The following is a 17701-nucleotide window of genomic DNA, read 5'->3' as shown; positions in this document are numbered from 1 at the left end:
TCAACTTCCGATTATACTCTAACTTATTAGCATAAATGGATATTCCCAACTAATTATTCTGCAAAACAAACATCTTCCAAATCTTAAATAAATACACACGATACTTAAAAATTCATATTCCTGCATTAACGTAATTTGCCTGCAATGAGTGCAAAGTCGATTAAATTAAGCATTACTGCATCAGTTCTATACAAACAAGATAATATTCTAATAAGCTTGAAAACAAGTTAATTTCTCATTAGATTATGTATTTGAATTGTGTTTAAATTTCAATGACTTATTTCGCATCTTTAACATAAAATCTACCAAGGTGCTTCACAGGAGAATTATAAAACAAAGTATGACACCAAGCCACAAGGAGATTTTAGCTCAGATGACCATAGGTTTGCAAAAGGAAGCGTACCAAAAGCCTCCTTTCCTTCAGGTTCCATTGCACCATATGGATCTGGCTGCACCAGAAAGCAACATCGAGTCTTCCGTCATAATGCCAAATTGCTCATTATTCCAGCATCATCCTGAAATGCAAAGATAACATCCAGCTTCTTTTCTCGACTGAAAACATCTACTTACACTCCTCTGTTTTCCACCCTCACCTCAACTGTCCAAGGAGCTCATGGACTCTGTCACTAAGACTGAAACCACTCAATCAATCCTCCCTTCCACTAGCTCATCAAATCAAACTTCCCCAAACGTTCCCAGTCGTGAAATTGCATCCTTCTCAACTTTCTCTCTCATTTCGTCTCATGCTTACTCAGAGCTCATCTTGTCCACATGACCCACCACCGGCTCCTTTGACCTATTCCTACCATATTGCCGACCGCCCAAAATGGCCTTCCTCTCTCCCACGTGAGCTGATATTGTTAACAGTTCTCTTTTCTCAGGGAAGCTCCTAGTCAGCTTAAAATCGGCCATTGTGCTTCTCTTTAAAAAAAAAAAGACCCCTCAATCCTTGAAAACGCCCCAACTCTAACCTTCCTTTCCTCTCCAAAGTCTGAATATGTTGCATACCTATATTTGCCAGTACTCCATGTGTGGATTCCTCCAGTCAAGCTCCCTCACTGTCATGGATCCACAACAGCTCTTCTAAAAGTCACTAACAGCATACTATGTGACTGCAATAAAGGTAAATTACCTCTCCTCATCCTTCTTGACCTGCCTACATGCCTGGTCACACTATTGTCCTCCAACCTGATCCAGCTGGGTCTGCACTCATTTGGTACCATTCTTATTTCCAGAATCAGCTAATCACTTGCATTGGCTTCTCTTTCTGATCCTACACGGTCTGGTAACCCACAATGATCTATCCTTGGCTTCCTCCCATTTTAATCTGCACACTATCCCTCATTGACATATCGAAAAATGCAGAATCAGTTTCCATATTTATCCTGAGGACCCCCAGCTCCACTCCAACCTTCCCTGCCTTGACTTCTCCACTGTCTCTAAATTGTGGAGAATGCTTTACCAACAGACAAAATGTCTTTCAATTAAGTGTTGGGAAGGCCGAAGTCACTGACTTTACTCCCTGCTACTAACTCCTAGTTTGTCCCCTAGTCGTTGACTGCATTTCTTTGCGTGGCAACTGAGTCTGAACCAGACTATTTGCTGCCTCGATGTTTCATGTGATCCTGTTTTCTGTAACATCACGGTTCTGTCAGTGCCTCAGCTTATCTGCTGCCGAAACACTCATCCGAAACACTGTTACCTCTAGACTTGACTATTCCAATGCATGCCTGCCTAGCCTCCTCCATCATACCCTCCCCACACTTCAGATCAGCCAACCGTCCACTGTCCATGTTTCAAGTCCAGGTCCAGGACACACTCACCCATACATTTAAAAAAAAAATTTAGAGTATCCAATTCATTTTTTCCAATTAAGGGGCAATTTAGTGTGGCCAATCCACCTACCCTGCACATCTTTGGGTTGTGGGGGTGAAACCCACGCAAACGCGGGAGAATGTACAAACTCCACACGGACAGTGACCCAGAGCCAGGTTCAAACCTGGGACCTCAGCACCGTGAGTCAGCTGTGCTAATCACTGCGCCACCATGCTGCCCCACTTCACCCATACTTGCTGACCTCCACTGTCTCCTGGTCAAGCATCACCTTAATTTTCAATACTCAACTTTGATCTCAAATGCCTCCATGACCTTGCTCCTCCCTCTTATTGCAACATCCTCTAGCCACACCATCTGCCAAGATGTCGACATTCCTCTAATTCGGATCTCTTGACCATCTGCAATTTTAATTGTTCCACCAGTGCTGCCATGTCTTCAGCTGTCAAGGGCTTATGTTCCAGAATCCTCTCTAAACTTCCCGATCTCGTCCCTCTTAAGACACTCCTGAAAACTGACCTCTTTGATGAAGCTTTTGGTCATCTGCACAGTGTCAAATTTTGTTTTAAAACACACCTGCGATGCAACTTGTGGCTTTTAATATTAAAGTGCTTTGTAAATTTATGTTATTGTTGCATCACATCCAAGGGTAATTTGGTTCTCTTTTAATGGGCACCTAGGGACTCTAAGAACTGTGGGATAACAATCAAGAACAGTAGCGCATTCCTTTTTTTCACTCTGGCTACTGATACCAACCCTAGCACCAGATCTGCTAGTCCATCCAAGATATTCAACTCAGCGCAGTCCAGGAATTGAAGACGAGACCAAGAAGTCCTTTCAGCAACTAGTTTTACCATCAGAAGGCAATACTCTCACTGAACTACTCTGAATTCCAACATCCATTCTGTATCAAATTCTTGACGTGTCAAGTTTAAAAGGAGCCTGGAGGAGAAGTTTGCATTGGCGGATTTCCATATCTGCAGGTACGGGACTTTCTGCATAGACAGGTACCAACCTTCCCACTCCTGCCGCTAAGGGGATTCAGGGTAGTTTCCAGAGGATGGATAGATGAGGGGAGCGCGTCTGACATTTATAAGAAACTTATGGGATCAGAGGAGACACAGACTGAGGAGCTGAAGCAAAAGTGGGAGGAGCTGGGGGGAGAGATAGAGGAGGGTCTTTGGGCGGACACGTTGAGTAGAGTCAATGCGACCACAACTTGTGCCAGACGCATCCTGATTCAATTCAAGGTTGTTCATCGGGCTCACATGACAGTGGCCCGGATGAGCAGATTCTTTGGGGTGGAAGATAGGTGCGTAAAATGTGCGGGAGGGACAGGGAACCATGTCCACATGTTCTGGTCATGTCCAAAGCCGAGGGGATTTTGGCAGGGGTTTGCAGATGTCATGTCCAAGGTATTAAAAACAAGGGTGGCATTGAGTCCAGAGGTGGCGATTTTCGGGGTGTCGCAGGATCCGGGAGTCCAGGAGGAGAAAGAGGCAGACGTTCTGGCCTTTTCTTCCCTGGTAGCCCGGAGGCGGATATTACTAGCATGGAGGGACTCAAAGCACCCGAAGTCGGGGACATGGCTATTGGACATGGCTAGCTTTCTCTGTCTGGAGAAAATTAAGTTCGTCTTGAGAGGGTCACTGTTAGGAGAATAAATCGCCCGGGGGGGGGGGGGGGGGGGGGGGGGGGTTAGCATAGATTAGTGGGTTAATTAATGGTGGGACCTGTTGGGGAGGGAGGTGGTATTTGCAATATGTTTATATTGTCATGTACATTGTTTATATTGCTGCTGTTACAATGCCAAAAAATACCTCAATAAATGTTTATTAAAAAAGTTTAAAAGGAGCCAATGTCTGCACTAACTTATCAATAAACTGAAAGGGAAAACTATTCAGTCAAATTCACAACAGATAAACAGCACCTGAAAGAAATTTATCCTGTTACAGATCGGTCCTGCCCAAATTGAGTACATCTTTCTCCTAATGTCTAAATTTACGAAAACTAATATTTATCCATTCAGCAACTTCTACTTTTCTCTAACAAATGTATTGTGGGACATAATGCATATTAGAAGGCAAGGCAGTCACTGTATCGCCATGATTACAGATGATTTTGGTCACAGCAGCCATGGAAAGCCAACTGCCAATCTTATTTCACAATGCAAGGTATGAAATGGAGAATAAAATCACCCAAATCCATCAAGATCATATCACTACAAAAAAGAGCATCCACAACTTGAAATTAAATCCACTGTCTACTCAACAAAATATGTAGATAACCCTCATATTTTCTTGTTATACAATACTCTTGCCAAAGGAACACTCCAGTAAATTATCTTGCAAACAACTGCTTAGTGCAACATAGTAGCACACAAGTTCTCGCTATCCTAAAAAGGGAGCAAGACCCTAACAATAACTTTAGTTATACATGGCATTGATGCTTGGATTGCACCCTTGATTAAAAAAACTGTTTATAAACCATTTAAATGATTTCCACAAGTTTTTGGTATGACACTGAATCAGTCTGTGTTCAAAAACTACTCTCCTCAGGTCTTCAGATTTTCCTGGCAGTGCAAAACATTGCACAATTCCCAGATGGACTGCCCTAAAATCTCACAAGTAGTTACACTTAAATAACAAACATCAAAGCAAAAAATATTGATTCACAAAACCTGGATCCATCATATTTTCTCTGGATCATTTACATTTGAAAGATTAGATATTTCCATTCTGCAAATCACAAATACAGAACAGCCCTATTACGATTTTTTAAAAGAATTTGAAAACACATGCAAACTGCATACATTAGGCAAGCAAAATCGCTTCTTTTTAAAAAGGAATGAAATATTCACCATCATATATTATTATTTATCCAAAAAGGTGGTTTCTTACAGAGCTGTTCCTCTTCAGTCCCCTGACTGGACTCTGGCTGATTTTCAGAAATACTGGCATGTTCCTCTGATGATTTTTCTTTTGCCAACATTACCAAACAGAAGGGAGTGGTGTTGTTCAATCTAGCAGTTTCTAGAATTTCACTCAGAGTGAGGCAGAAAAGATTCTTATGTTCTTCATCTAAAATGAACAGAAATTTAAAAGCTGTTTTTAACAGGCATAACCAGTCAAACAATCATGAAAAGGTTAACAACATGAGGTACGTTCATACATTGGCAGAACAAAGAACAATACAGCACAGGAACAGGCCCTTCAGCCCTCCAAGCCTGCACCGATCACGTGTCTTATCTAGACCAACCACCTGTATCCTTCTATACCCTGTCTGTTCAGGTGCCTATCCAGATAAGTCTTAAAGGTCGCTAACAAATCTGCTTCGACCACCTCACTTGGCAGTGCATTCCAGGCCATCACCACCCTGGGTAAAAAAACTTCTCCGCAGATCTCCATTGAACCTATCCCTCCCCCTCACCTTGAATTTGTGTCGTCTTGTAATTTTCAATTCCGCCCTGTTTAAAAGCCTCCAACCATTCACCCCTAATAATTTTATAAACGTGGACATTTCCTTTTAATTGACAGAGGGATATGGAGGGAGCAGAGAAAGTGGCAGAGTTAAACATGATCTAAGATGACAGCCGTGGTATTGTATTACTACTCTCACCTCTGTAGATGTCAGTTGTGGGCTCACATTCCAATACAGAATGCAAGTTATTTTTGTTACATACATAACAATGTTTCCCCGAGATGAGATAACACTATAGGTTATAAACATATCTTCAAGGACTATATGTATATATATATAAAATATATATTTAAATTTGGAAGGACATTGCATTATTTGGGCACTTGGAAGGTGACTTGGATCTTTTTTAAAAAAAGATCGTAAATTCACCTAAGACTGTCAATGACTAGGAAATCACATGATGGCTGGGGGTGGGGGGAGAGGAGAGAGAGAGAGAGAGGTTAGAGAGAAGAAAATTACCTGCTTGTGTGCACAACAATTAATTTAACTGATTGGGGAAAAACTGTTTAAAGGCTTAGTGATTTACTGGAAGTCACTTGATGGAGATGAGCTCTTAAGTTTTGAGCTTTTTAGAAAAATTCAGTTCAGAATGAACGAAGGCGGCGAAAAGCGGCCCAGCTCGCACTCATTGTCTTGCCTGAAACCGTGCGATTATCAGTACTTAGCCAGGAATCCTTATCTCCAAATTAACTCTTACCAACTTTTACAGATGCACCATAGAAAACATCTTATCTGGCTGCATCACAGCCTGGTATGGCAATTGCTCAGCCCAGAAGCACAAGAAACTTCAGAGAGTCGTGAACACAGCCCAGTCCATCACACAAACCTGCCTCCCATCCATTGACTCCATCTACACCTCCCGCTACCTGGGGAAAGCGGGCAGCATAATCAAAGGCCCCTCCGACCCAGCTTACTCACTCTTCCAACTTCTTCCATCGGGCAGGAGATACAAAAGTCTGAGAACACGCACAAAATGACTAAAAACAGCTTCTTCCCCGCTGTTACCAGACTCCTAAAGGACCCTCTTATGGACTGACCTCATTAACATTACATCCCTGTATGCTTCATCCGATGCCGGTGCTTATGTCTTTACATTGAGTACCTTGTGTTGCACTATTATGTATTTTCTGTTATTTCCTTTTCATTTCATCTACTTAATGATCTGCTGAGCTGCTTGCAGTAAAATACTTTTCACTGTACTTCAGTACACGCGACAATAAACAAATCCAATCCATATGACATAAGAGCAGAATTAGCCCACTCGGCCCATCGGGTCTGCTCCGCCATTCAATCATGGCTGATATTTTTCTCATCCCCATTCTCCTGCCTTCTCCCCATAACCCATGATCGCCTCATTAATCAAGAACATCTGTCTGAAAGACACTCCGTGATTTGGCCTCCACAGCCTTCTGCAGCAAAGAGTTCCACAGGTTCACCACTCTCTGGCTGAAGAAATTCCTCTGTGGAATCTCAGTGGAACTTGGAAACACGAATGGCTGAGACAAGGAAGATTGATCTGGCTTTTTTCTCCTCCACACGGAAGCTCCGTTGGCAAGAACCTCCAGGCATCTATTGGAACTAGCAATCTGTCATTACACAAGGGAGCACCTGATCAACAGCATTGAAACCTTAACTTTATCGTTTACTCTAAGTATTTTCTCCAACTGCCCATTTCTGCTGAGACGCTAGTTGTTTGCCTTTGTTTATGGGCGTGCTTGCATGCATGCATAGATCAGAACACTTCCAGATTACAGGTTGTGTTAACCAGTTCTCACAACTTGCTATAAAAAAAGCTTTGTTACAACAACTCTGAGTTTATAGAAAGAAGCCTGGTTTAAAGCCATTTTTAATCCTGGGTCGAACAGTTGCAAAGTAATTGACCATTTTGATGGGTAAATTAAACTTTTAAACTAATGGTGCGACCTGTGGAATAGTAGGCCTAGATAATCTGCACTCTCCTCACATCCCAATTTTAATGTAGTAGATCTGTATTATTTACAATTCTAGTGCAGTTGGTTGAGCGATGAATGTTGCTCTGGACACTGGGAGAAACTTTTTTGCTGATATTTAAAGTGTCATGGAAGGACAGCACGTGATGCAGTGGCTAGCACTGCTGCCTCATGGCGCCAAGGACCCGGTTCGATGATCAACAGCATTGAAACCTTAACTTTATCCTTTTCTCAAAGTATGGCAGAACCTAGCCCCGGGTCAGTGTCCGAGAGGAGTTTGCAATTTTCCCCGTATCTGCATTGGTCTCATCCCCACAACCCAAAGATGTGCAGGGTAGGTGGATTGGCCACGCTAAATTGCCCCTGAACAGGAAAAATTAAAAATCAATCAAGTGTCATGGAACCTTTTACATTCATCTATAAAGGCAGCTGAACTCTTAATTCACTGACTGACAAAAACAGCAGTGCAGTTGACAGTGCAGCCCTCTCTCATCGCTGCTGAGGCTCGTCAGTCTCGATTACGTATTCAATATTTGGAATGGGGGTTGATCACCCAAGGCAATACTACAGATGCTGCCATTAAAAAAAGTGACACAAAAGTCATGACAAGTAGTAAGGGGAGGAACTGGAGTTACACATAGCCCAGGATGGGCAAATACTGCAGGATTCCTTCCCTTTCGGTTATTTATGAACCATTTGGGTTTTTATATATTCTACTATTGTTTTTATTATTGTATGTCAGCCATGGTTCATGCAAGCATACTTATCTGTGAATCACAAGGCTCCAGATTCAAGCCCCAACACCCGGTCTTGAGCACAAAAGTCATGCTCAAGTGCAGTACCGAGGGAGCACTGCACTGTTGAAGGTGCCATCTTTCAGATGCGACATTAAAACAAGGTTCCATTTGCCTACTCGGGTGGATGTGAATGATCCCATAGCACTCCATGTCAAAGAAGAGCAAAGGAGTCATCCTCGGCATCTTGGCCAACATCTATATCACAGATTATCTGGGCATTATCACACTGGTTTGTGGGAGCTTACAAGGTGTAAATCAGCTGTCGCATGCCCTACCAAACAACAGTGATTCAAAGAAAAAGTACTTCACTGGCTGTAAAGTGCTTTGAGATATTCGTTAGTCGGGAAAAGCACAATACCAGTGCAAGGCTTTTTTAATTTCTGGATTTTAAAAAACGTTTTGTATTACAAAATAAAATTCTAAAACTGCCACGGTACGATTCAAACTATAAGCAGATTTGAAATGTAAAGCTCACTTTTAAATTGTGAAGCAGAATGTTACACTAAGCTTGACGTGTATATTAAGCAATATTAGCTTGTAATGGACTGCACCAAATACAACTCACAAGCACAGGTATTAGAATTAATCTTTTAAACATCTGAACATTGCAGACCTTGGGTGAATTGGTGGGGTACTATACCTGCACAATCTCGCCAATTTGGTTTGTCAGATTTGAACAGGAAATTCTTTAGAAGATAGGCCTGTAAGAGGTACACAAAATAAATCAGTGAAAAGTTGAAAACATAATATGTAATACAAGCCATCAATTAGCAGATATTGTAAACTTTTCTCTCTCTTCACATGTAGTCCCTCTCTTTAAATCTGCCATCACCACTCTCCTCAAGAGAACTCTTGACTCCCACCATCCTGAAAACTACTTCCCTATCTCCAACTTATCTTTTCTCTTCAAAGTCCTTGAATGTCTCCCAAATCCACCGTCATCTTTCCCAGAACTATATGCTTCTATTCCACCAATCAGGATTCCACCCGTCACAGTGCCGAAACAACTCTTATCAAAGTCAGAAATGACATCCTACATGACTGCGACAAAGGTAAATTTACCCATCTAGCCCTTTTCGACAGTTGACCATATCATCTTCCAATGCTTCTCTATTGTTCAGCTGAACGGGACTATTCTCACCTGGTTCCATTCTTATTCATCGAATCACATTGAGAATCATTGGCAATAGTTTCTCTACTTCCTCCCACAACATTCCCCCTAGCGTCCTTCAAGGATCTATTATTGGCCTCTTCTTAATTTTCAATTACATATGGCCCTTTGGCAACATTATTAAAAAGCACAGTCCAATGCCGGCATCACCACATCATGGTTAAATTATCAGACTGCTTATCCAACAAGGTTAGGTGGATTGGCCTTAGTGTCCAAAATTGCCCTGTGTTGGGTGGGGTTACTGGGATAGGGTGGAGGTGTGCGCTTGGGTAGGGTGCTCTTTCCAAGATTCGATGGGCCGAATGGCCTCCTTCTGCACTGCAAATTATATGATTCTATGATTCATTACTAGATGAGCAGATATTTTCAACAACTAAAGACTGAGAAGACTGACGCCGTTGTTTTTGTTCCCTGCTTCAAACTCCAAGCAGGGGAGGGGGGGAGGGGGGGGAGGGGAGGGAGGGGGGAGGGGGGAGGGGGGAGGGGGGAGGGGGGAGAGGGGGGAGGGGGGAGGGGAGGGGGGAGGGGGAGGGGGGAGGGGGAGGGGGGAGGGGGGAGGGGGAAGGGGGAGGGGGGAGGGGGGGGAAGGGGGGAGGGGGAGGGGGGAGGGGGAGGGGGGAGGGGGGAGGGGGGAGGGGGGGGAGGGGGGAGGGGGGGGAGGGGGGGAGGGGGGAGGGGGGACGGGGGGGGAGGGGGGAGGGGGGGGAGGGGGGAGGGGGGAGGGGGGGGGAGGGGGGAGGGGGGGGAGGGGGGAAGGGGGGAGGGGGGAGGGGGGGGAGGGGGGGAGGGGGGAGGGGGGAGGGGGGGAGGGGGGAGGGGGGAGGGGGGGGAGGGGGGAGGGGGGGGGAGGGGGGAGGGGGGAGGGGGGAGGGGGGGGAGGGGGGAGGGGGGAGGGGGGAGGGGGAAGGGGGGAGGGGGGAGGGGGGAAGGGGGAGGGGGGGGAGGGGGGGGAGGGGGGAGGGGGGGAGGGGGGAGGGGGGGAGGGAGGGGGGGGAGGGGGGGGAGGGAGGGGGGGGTGAGGGGGGGGGAGGGGGGGGGAGGGGGGGGGGGGGGGGAGGGGGGGGGGAGGGGGGGGAGGGGGGGGGGAGGGGGGGGGGAGGGGGAGGGGGAGGGGTTGTTGGGTTACGGGTATAGGGTGGATACGTGGGTTTGAGTAGGGTGATCATGGCTCGGCACAACATCGAGGGCTGAAGGGCCTGTTCTGTGCTGTACTGTTCTATGTTCTACTGACTCCATTCCTCTCCTTGAAAAACAGTCGAAGATTCATCCACTTTGTTTGCACCCTTGGGGTCACAATTGATGCCGAGATGAGTGTCCAGTCTCATATTGTTGCCATCACCAAGACAGAATCATTCCTCTAATTCCGACCTCGATTTTAATCGCTACACCATTGATAGATTTGTTTCGAATCACTAGCTTTCGGAGCAGTGCTCCTTCCTCAGGTGAATGAAGAGGTGGGTTCCAGAAACATATATATAGACAGAGTCAGAGATGCAATACGATACTTTGAATGCAAGTCTTTGCAGGTAATTAAGTCTACAGGTCCAGACTGAGCAACTGGAAAGAGGGATAATCACAGGTTAAAGAGGTGTGAATTGTCTCAAGTCAGGACAGTTGGTAGGATTTTGCAAGCCCACGCCAGATGGTGGGGGGTGAATGTAATGAGACATGAAACAAGATCCCGGTTGAGGCCGAACTCACGTGCGGAACTTGGCTATAAGTTTCTGCTTGGCGATTCTGCGTTGTCTCGCATCCCAAAGGCTGCCTTGGAGAACGCTTATCTGAAGATCAGAGGCTGAATGCCCTTCACTACTGAAGTGCCCCCCCGACTGGAAGGGAACATCCCCGCCTGTAGCCCCCCCAGAGGTGCGGGGGCGCCGCTGACTTTTTGGTCGTAAGACGAGACGCATCCTCCAGACATACCTGCAGAATCGGAGAATCCAGCTCCTTATGTGACTCAGCATCAGTTAATGTTTTATAATGCTCCTGTGAATTACCTTGGAACGTTTTATTACGTGAATGGTACAAAATATAAATTATTTAATCAACAGTCTACCTGAGCAACAATGAAACAAAGAAATAATGGATAATTAGCAATAATGTACCACTTCAATAGTGGGATCCGTAGAAACTTAGTAGCAATGGGTATGCCCATCAAAGCCCAAATCTAATCCTAATGAATCACATGGAAAAGTGCAACTTGTTAAAACTGGGGATGAGATTATTTCTCAAAATAATTTTAAAGGAACACCTAAAATGGCTTTGACAAAGTTTCATCCGGACTCGAAACATTAGCTCCAACCACTCTCCACAGATGCTGTCAGAACTGCTGAGATTATCCACTATTTTTTGTTTTTGTTTCAGATTCCAGCATCTGCAGTAATTTACTTTTACCTAAAATGGCTTACAGTACTGCCTAATAAATACTAGCTAACCTAAATACTTCATCACCAAGTCAATTTTCAGCAAAATATTGAACAGATTGATAAGCTACTACTCGATTAACTGTACCTGAACAGGTGCAATTACTGCACAGGGGCCCCCTTCAAATTGTTCCAAGGCTGTAGATTCAGATTGACTTAAAACAAATCCTGTAAAGGAAATTTGAAAGTTTAATAAAATTGTGAATGGAGACAACAGTCCACGATATGTCAGTTGGTAATGGTCTGCTATGACAGCTAAATGTGGGGAATACTCTAGTTTGATTCTAGGACAGTTCTTGAGATTGTGATCGCAATCACAACAATAGTTATGAAGGTCTATTTGGCCTCGACATACTGGCTAGCAGAGTCCTTGATTTCAATTTGAAAATGCAAGTGTGTAGGTGTCACATTACAGGAACGGATGCAGCTGCAATGAGTCCCATAGTTAAACAAATGACAAAGCATACACATCAATGATAATTTGATAAAGCACTATAAGGCTTTATAAACAGCACTCTTTTGAAATATACGTCATGATTTAGATAGCACTTTCAAAAATCCACAAATTCCCAAAGCACAGCAATCAATTAAAAAATAAGAAAAAATCTTTTTGTGTCACAAGTAGGCTTACATTAACACTGTATGAGGTTACTGTGAAATCTTAGTCGCTACATTACGGCACCTGTTCGGGTACACAGAGGGAGAATTCAGAATGTTCAATTCACCTAATCAGCACGTCTTTTGCGACTTGTGAGAGGAAATTGGAGCAGCCGGAGGAAACCCACGCAGACATGGAGAGAACATGCAGACTCCGCACTCACAGTGACACAGGCCGGGAATCGATTAGGTTGTTTGCAGGTGCAGGCCCTGTTGTAATGTAGGATATGCACACAGCACAATAGCAGTGCAATAATGATCAGCTGATCCATTTTAGCGGTGATGGTTGAGGGCTTAATATTGCTAATGTCACTATGGAAACTCTCCTTATCTTCATCAAAAGCATCGCAGAATCCTCTGTTACCCAATGACAGACAGGGTCTTGGTTTAACAGCTCATCCAACAGATGACACCTTTTACAGTCTCAGTGTTGCACTAAAGTGTTACCCTAGATTCTATGCTCAAATGCAATGAGGTTTGAATGCCATAAGGATTAAGTTGGCTATGGAAAACACAAGGAACAATCTAGAGTAAGATTGAAATGAACGTTGCCATTGCCCTCGAAGACATAGGCTGCCCTTCCCTTTTGAGAGGAATCTCACTGGTGGTAATTTAACCTGAGGGTCACCACACCTTGGGCAAGGGGCAAGGTTGAGAAGGTGGGGCTTTCATGGATAACCTTAGCCCAGTACAGGAATTTAACCCGCGCAGCTGACGGCGCTCCACATCACAAACCAACCTTGCAGCCAACTGAGCCACCCAACCCCCGAATAAGGATAATTAACTGGTGAAAAGCCAACTTCAATGGGATAAGAAAGGACATGAGCTGAATAAATTGGAGTCAAAGGTTTTCAGGAAAAACAGTAAATGAACATTGCCTGCATTAAAAGAGATAATTTGGGAACATTTTAGGTATATTGTCTCAAAAGGGAAACGCAGGTCAAACAAATCTAGGCTGAAAAAGAGAGACAGAAATTAGTGGCAGCACGGTAGCACAGTGGTTAGCACAGTTGTTCACAGCTCCAGGGTCCCAGGTTCGATTCCCGGCTTGAGCCACTGTCTGTGTGCGTGAGGGTTTCTCCCACAGTTAGGTGGATTGGCCATGATAAATTGCCCTTTGTGTCCAAAAAAGGTTAGATGGGGTTACTGGCTTACGGGGATAGGGTGGAGGAGCGGGCTTAAGTGGGTTGTTCTTTCCAAGGGCAAGTGCAGACTCGATGGGCCGAATGGCCTCCTTCTGCACTGTAAATTCTATGATTCTATGACAATTCTATAAAATTATGAAGAAAAAGTGTGAAGATAGCTGTCGCATAGAAAATACAATGGAGGGCCAGACTGAATACAGAAGGTTCAGAGGGGAAAGAGCAAAGAAGGAGTATTAAAAATGGGAGAGACTGGCAGCCAACATAAACAGGAATCCTAAATCATCTATCAGCATTTAAATGGTAAGAGGAGGGCTGGGATGACTAGGGACCAAAAAGGAGATTTACACATGGGGCAGAGGACATAGCTGAGCTATTAAGGAAGGCGTTATCTATACCTTAGTGAAAGAGAAGGTAATTCAGACACCAAAAATAATTGAAATTGATGAGGTGGTATTGGATTGGGTGTCGTATTTAAAAGTAGATAAAGCGCCAGAATCAGATGAGGCACATCCAAGGATACAGAGGGAATTGACAGTGGAAATTGCCAAGGCACCATCCATAATTTTCTAGTCTTCCTTAGACTTCGGGGTGGTGCCAGAGGATTGGGGAATTGCAAACATTACACCCTTGTTCAAAAAACGGAGTGAAGTGAAGCCCAAACAAATACAGACCAGTCAGTTTAAGTTTGATGGAGAGGAAATTTTCTGAAACAATAAATCAGGATAAAATTAATAATCACATGAACAAATTCAGGTTAATTAAGGAAAGTCAGCATTAATTTCTGAAGGGAAAGTGGTGTCCAACTAACTTGGAGATTTTTGGAGAGGCTTGGGAAGGTAATGCTGTTGATATGTGTATAGACATTTGATACAGCGCGGCACAGACTTGAGAAAAGTTATAGCTCACAACATGGATATGAAATTGGCTGAGTGACAAGAAACAGAGTGGTTAATCAAGAAGTTTTGTCATTGAGCTCCCCAGAGTTGGGACCTTTGTTCTTCCTGATATATATTAATGACCTAAAACTTAGCGTACAGGGTACAATTTCAAAATGTGTTCATAATATAAAACTTGGAAGGATTGTGAACAGTGAGGATACAAAAGTCTGAGAACACGCACTAACAGATTCAAAAATAGCTTCTTCCCCACTGTGAACAGACTCCTGAATGGCTCTCTTATGGATTGAACTGATCTCTCTCTACATCTTTTCTCCTCTTGTAGCACTATACTCTAGTCCAGGGGTGGGCAAACTTTTCCGTGCAAGGGCCGCATTCAGAAATTCACAATTCACAAAGGGCCGCATAGTATATTAAGTAAAATAATTACTTCACCCGGTTATGATTGTGGGCGCCTCATATAGAACATAGAACAGTACAGCACAGAACAGGCCCTTCGGCCCTCGACGTTGTGCCAAGCAATGATCACCCTACTCAAGTCAACGTATCCACCCTATACCAGTAAGTAACCCAACAGCCCCCCCACCCATTAACCTTTAAAAAAAAATTTGAAAAACAAAACCATTTAAAAAAAAAAATTCTTTTTTTTTTAATGACTTGGTGGGCCGCAGAAATACCTTTGGCGGGCCGCATGCGACCCGCGGGCCGTAGTTTGCCCACCCCTGCTCTAGTCCATGCTTAACCAGATGTTGATGTCTGTATATTTACATTATGTAGTTATATGTCCTATGTTTTTCATGTATGGACGATCTGCCTGGACTGTGTGCAGAACAATACTTTTCACTGTAACCTCAGTACACGTGACAATAAATCTAAATCAAATCAAGATGTTGTCAAACTTCAAAAAGACATAGCCAAGTTGGTAGAATGGGCCGGAAGGTGGCAGATGAATGAAAATGAAAATCGCTTATTGTCACGAGTAGGCTTCAATGAAGTTACTGTGAAAAGCCCCTAGTCGCCACATTCCGGCGCCTGTCCGGGGAGGCTGGTACGGGAATCAAACCGCGCTGCTGGCCTGCTTGGTCTGCTTTAAAAGCCAGCGATTTAGCCTGGTGAGCTAAACCAGCCCCTTGATGAAGTTCAATGTGGAGAAATGTAAAGTGATTCATTTTGATAGGAAGAACACGGAGACACAATATTAAATAGAGGGCACAATTCTAATGGGGTGCAGGAACAGAGGGACCTAGGTGTATATATATTATATCATTGAAGATGGCAGGACAGGTTGAAACAACAGTTAATAAAGTATACAGTATCCTGGTCTATTATAGGGGAATAGAGTGCAAGAGCAAGGTGGTTATGTGGAACATATGTAAGACACTATTCAGCCTCAACTAGAGTATTGCATCCAGTTTTTAAAAATATATTTGTTCACTGGCAATGAGTGTCAATGGCAAGGCCAGCATTTGTTGCCCATCTCTAACTGTCCTCGAACAGAATTACTTGCACAGCTGTTTGAGGGCATTTAGGAGTCAACCAAACAGCTGTGGATCTGAAGCCACGTGTAGTCCAGAGCAGGCAAGGAAGGCAGATTTTCTTCATTGAAGGACATTAGTGAACCAGGTAGGTTTTTAAAACATTGGTCTATAGTTTCACAGTCACCGCCATGGAGATGAGATTTCAATCCTAGATTTGGTCATTTTACTTAAACACCACCAGCTTCATACTTTTTGTCTACTGTGTGCGGACGGTGTACGTTTCCTTGGCCGCAGAAAAATGTTTTTCACTGTACTTCAGTACATGTGTCAATAAATCAATCAATCAATCAGCTGCAGTGGCAGGATTTGAAGCTGTGCCCCCAGAGGATGGTCTGTGCCTCTGGATTTCTGGTCCAATGACATTACACAGTCCAGTTGTGTGTGGGGTGCTGCATTTTAGCAAGGAGGAGAAGGCATTGGAGTGCAGAAAAGATTCACAAGAATGACTCCAAGGATAGCAAACCTACAATGACAGTGGCTGACATTGTCCAGTGAAGCGACAACGAGAAATTAAGGGATTAAAATAACTGGTTGGGGCAGGCGGGACGGCAACTGGGTAGTATGGAGAAAAATGGAACACAATCAGAATGATGTGGCATTCTGGTGGGGGGGGGGGGGGGGGGGGAGAAGGAGATTTAATGTGAGGGCGAATAATGGGTGTGGGGCGTGTTTTTAATGCTGAGCTGGCAGCCTCAGTGAGATGGGGTAAAGTTGTATTTGTGCAAGGACTCAGTCAGCCCGGGGTGGGGGGTTGTACTGGGGCTGGTTCCCCGGCCAGGGCAGCACTGGGGCGGGGTCGAGGGCCGGGGTGGGGCTGCTACCTTGGGTCCATCTCCGAAAGACGGAATCGGACAGGGCATTGTTCGGGCGCTTCCCCCACACCAGCTCCGCCAGCTCGATATTATACATGTCCCAGCCGGAGCTGCTCTCAGACAGCTGCTGTATAGAGCCGCCGCCGCCTCCCGTCCTCTCGTTGTCCCGACTCCCCTTCAGGCTCCGGCCGCCGCCGACATTTCAGAACTGGTATACATCCGGGAACCTCGTCTCAATAGAACCGGAAGTGCCTGGAACACGCATGCGCCCGAGGAGACCAGTGAGCGGCGGGGTTAAAGGGCAGACCTGCTGCTGTTTGTCTCTAGTCTGTTGTCTGGTGCATGGGGCTGTGTGGTGGAATGCACTTGCTAAAGACAAGTCAGTGGTAGTTTACTGCTTATTTTTTTCCTCAGATCTAGTATTCCATACTAGAAATATGCTGGTTTAGCTCAGTGGGCTAGACAGCTGGTTTGTGATGCAGAGCAAGGCCAGCAGCGTGGGTTCGATTACCGTACCAACTGAGAATTCTGAATTCTCCCTCTGAACAGGCACTGGAATGTGGCAACTAGGGGCTTTTCAAAGTAACTTCACTGCAGTGTTGACGTAAGCCTACTTGTGACAATAAAGATGATTTATTTGTTTACATGTTACCAGACACCTAACTGACCCTCTTATGGACTGACCCATAAGACATAGGAGTAGAATAGGTAGAATTAGGCCAGTCGGCCCATCGAGTCTGCTCTAGTTAATGACACAATTAATACTACACTCCTGTATGCTTCACCTGATGCCGGTTATGTATTTACATTGTGTACCATGTGTACCCCTATTATGTTCTTTTATTTTATTTTATTTTCATGTACTAATTGATCTGTTTGAGCTGCTTGCAGAAAAGTACTTTTCGCTGTACTTCGGTACACATGACAATAAATCCAATCCAATCCATACATTCTTCATGTCATTAAAGACTTTGCAAAGATCTAAAAGGGTCCTCCCAGG

General features: G+C 44.5%; 1 protein-coding gene across 3 annotated transcripts in view; it reads right to left on the bottom strand.

Moving 5' to 3' along the window:
• The window catches only part of mindy3 (MINDY lysine 48 deubiquitinase 3), a 141810-nt gene extending 124858 nt beyond the window's left edge, over window positions 1-16952 (bottom strand). For 2 of the 3 annotated variants that reach the window (XM_038797948.1, XM_038797949.1), the window contains exons 1-4: window positions 16711-16952; window positions 11742-11821; window positions 8700-8760; window positions 4734-4913 (exon numbers count right to left, since the gene is read on the bottom strand). In XM_038797948.1, the coding sequence (XP_038653876.1) occupies window positions 4734-4913; window positions 8700-8760; window positions 11742-11821; window positions 16711-16798 (409 nt within the window). In that variant the 5' untranslated portion in view covers window positions 16799-16952. The other variant, XM_038797950.1, reaches the window with a different exon arrangement.
• Between the last annotated feature and the right edge of the window lie 749 nt (window positions 16953-17701).

Source organism: Scyliorhinus canicula, chromosome 5 (genome assembly GCF_902713615.1).
Source record: "Scyliorhinus canicula chromosome 5, sScyCan1.1, whole genome shotgun sequence".
Classification (NCBI taxonomy): domain Eukaryota; kingdom Metazoa; phylum Chordata; class Chondrichthyes; order Carcharhiniformes; family Scyliorhinidae; genus Scyliorhinus; species Scyliorhinus canicula.
Note: the sequence above shows the minus strand (reverse complement) of the source record. Positions and strands in the feature narration are given on the sequence as shown.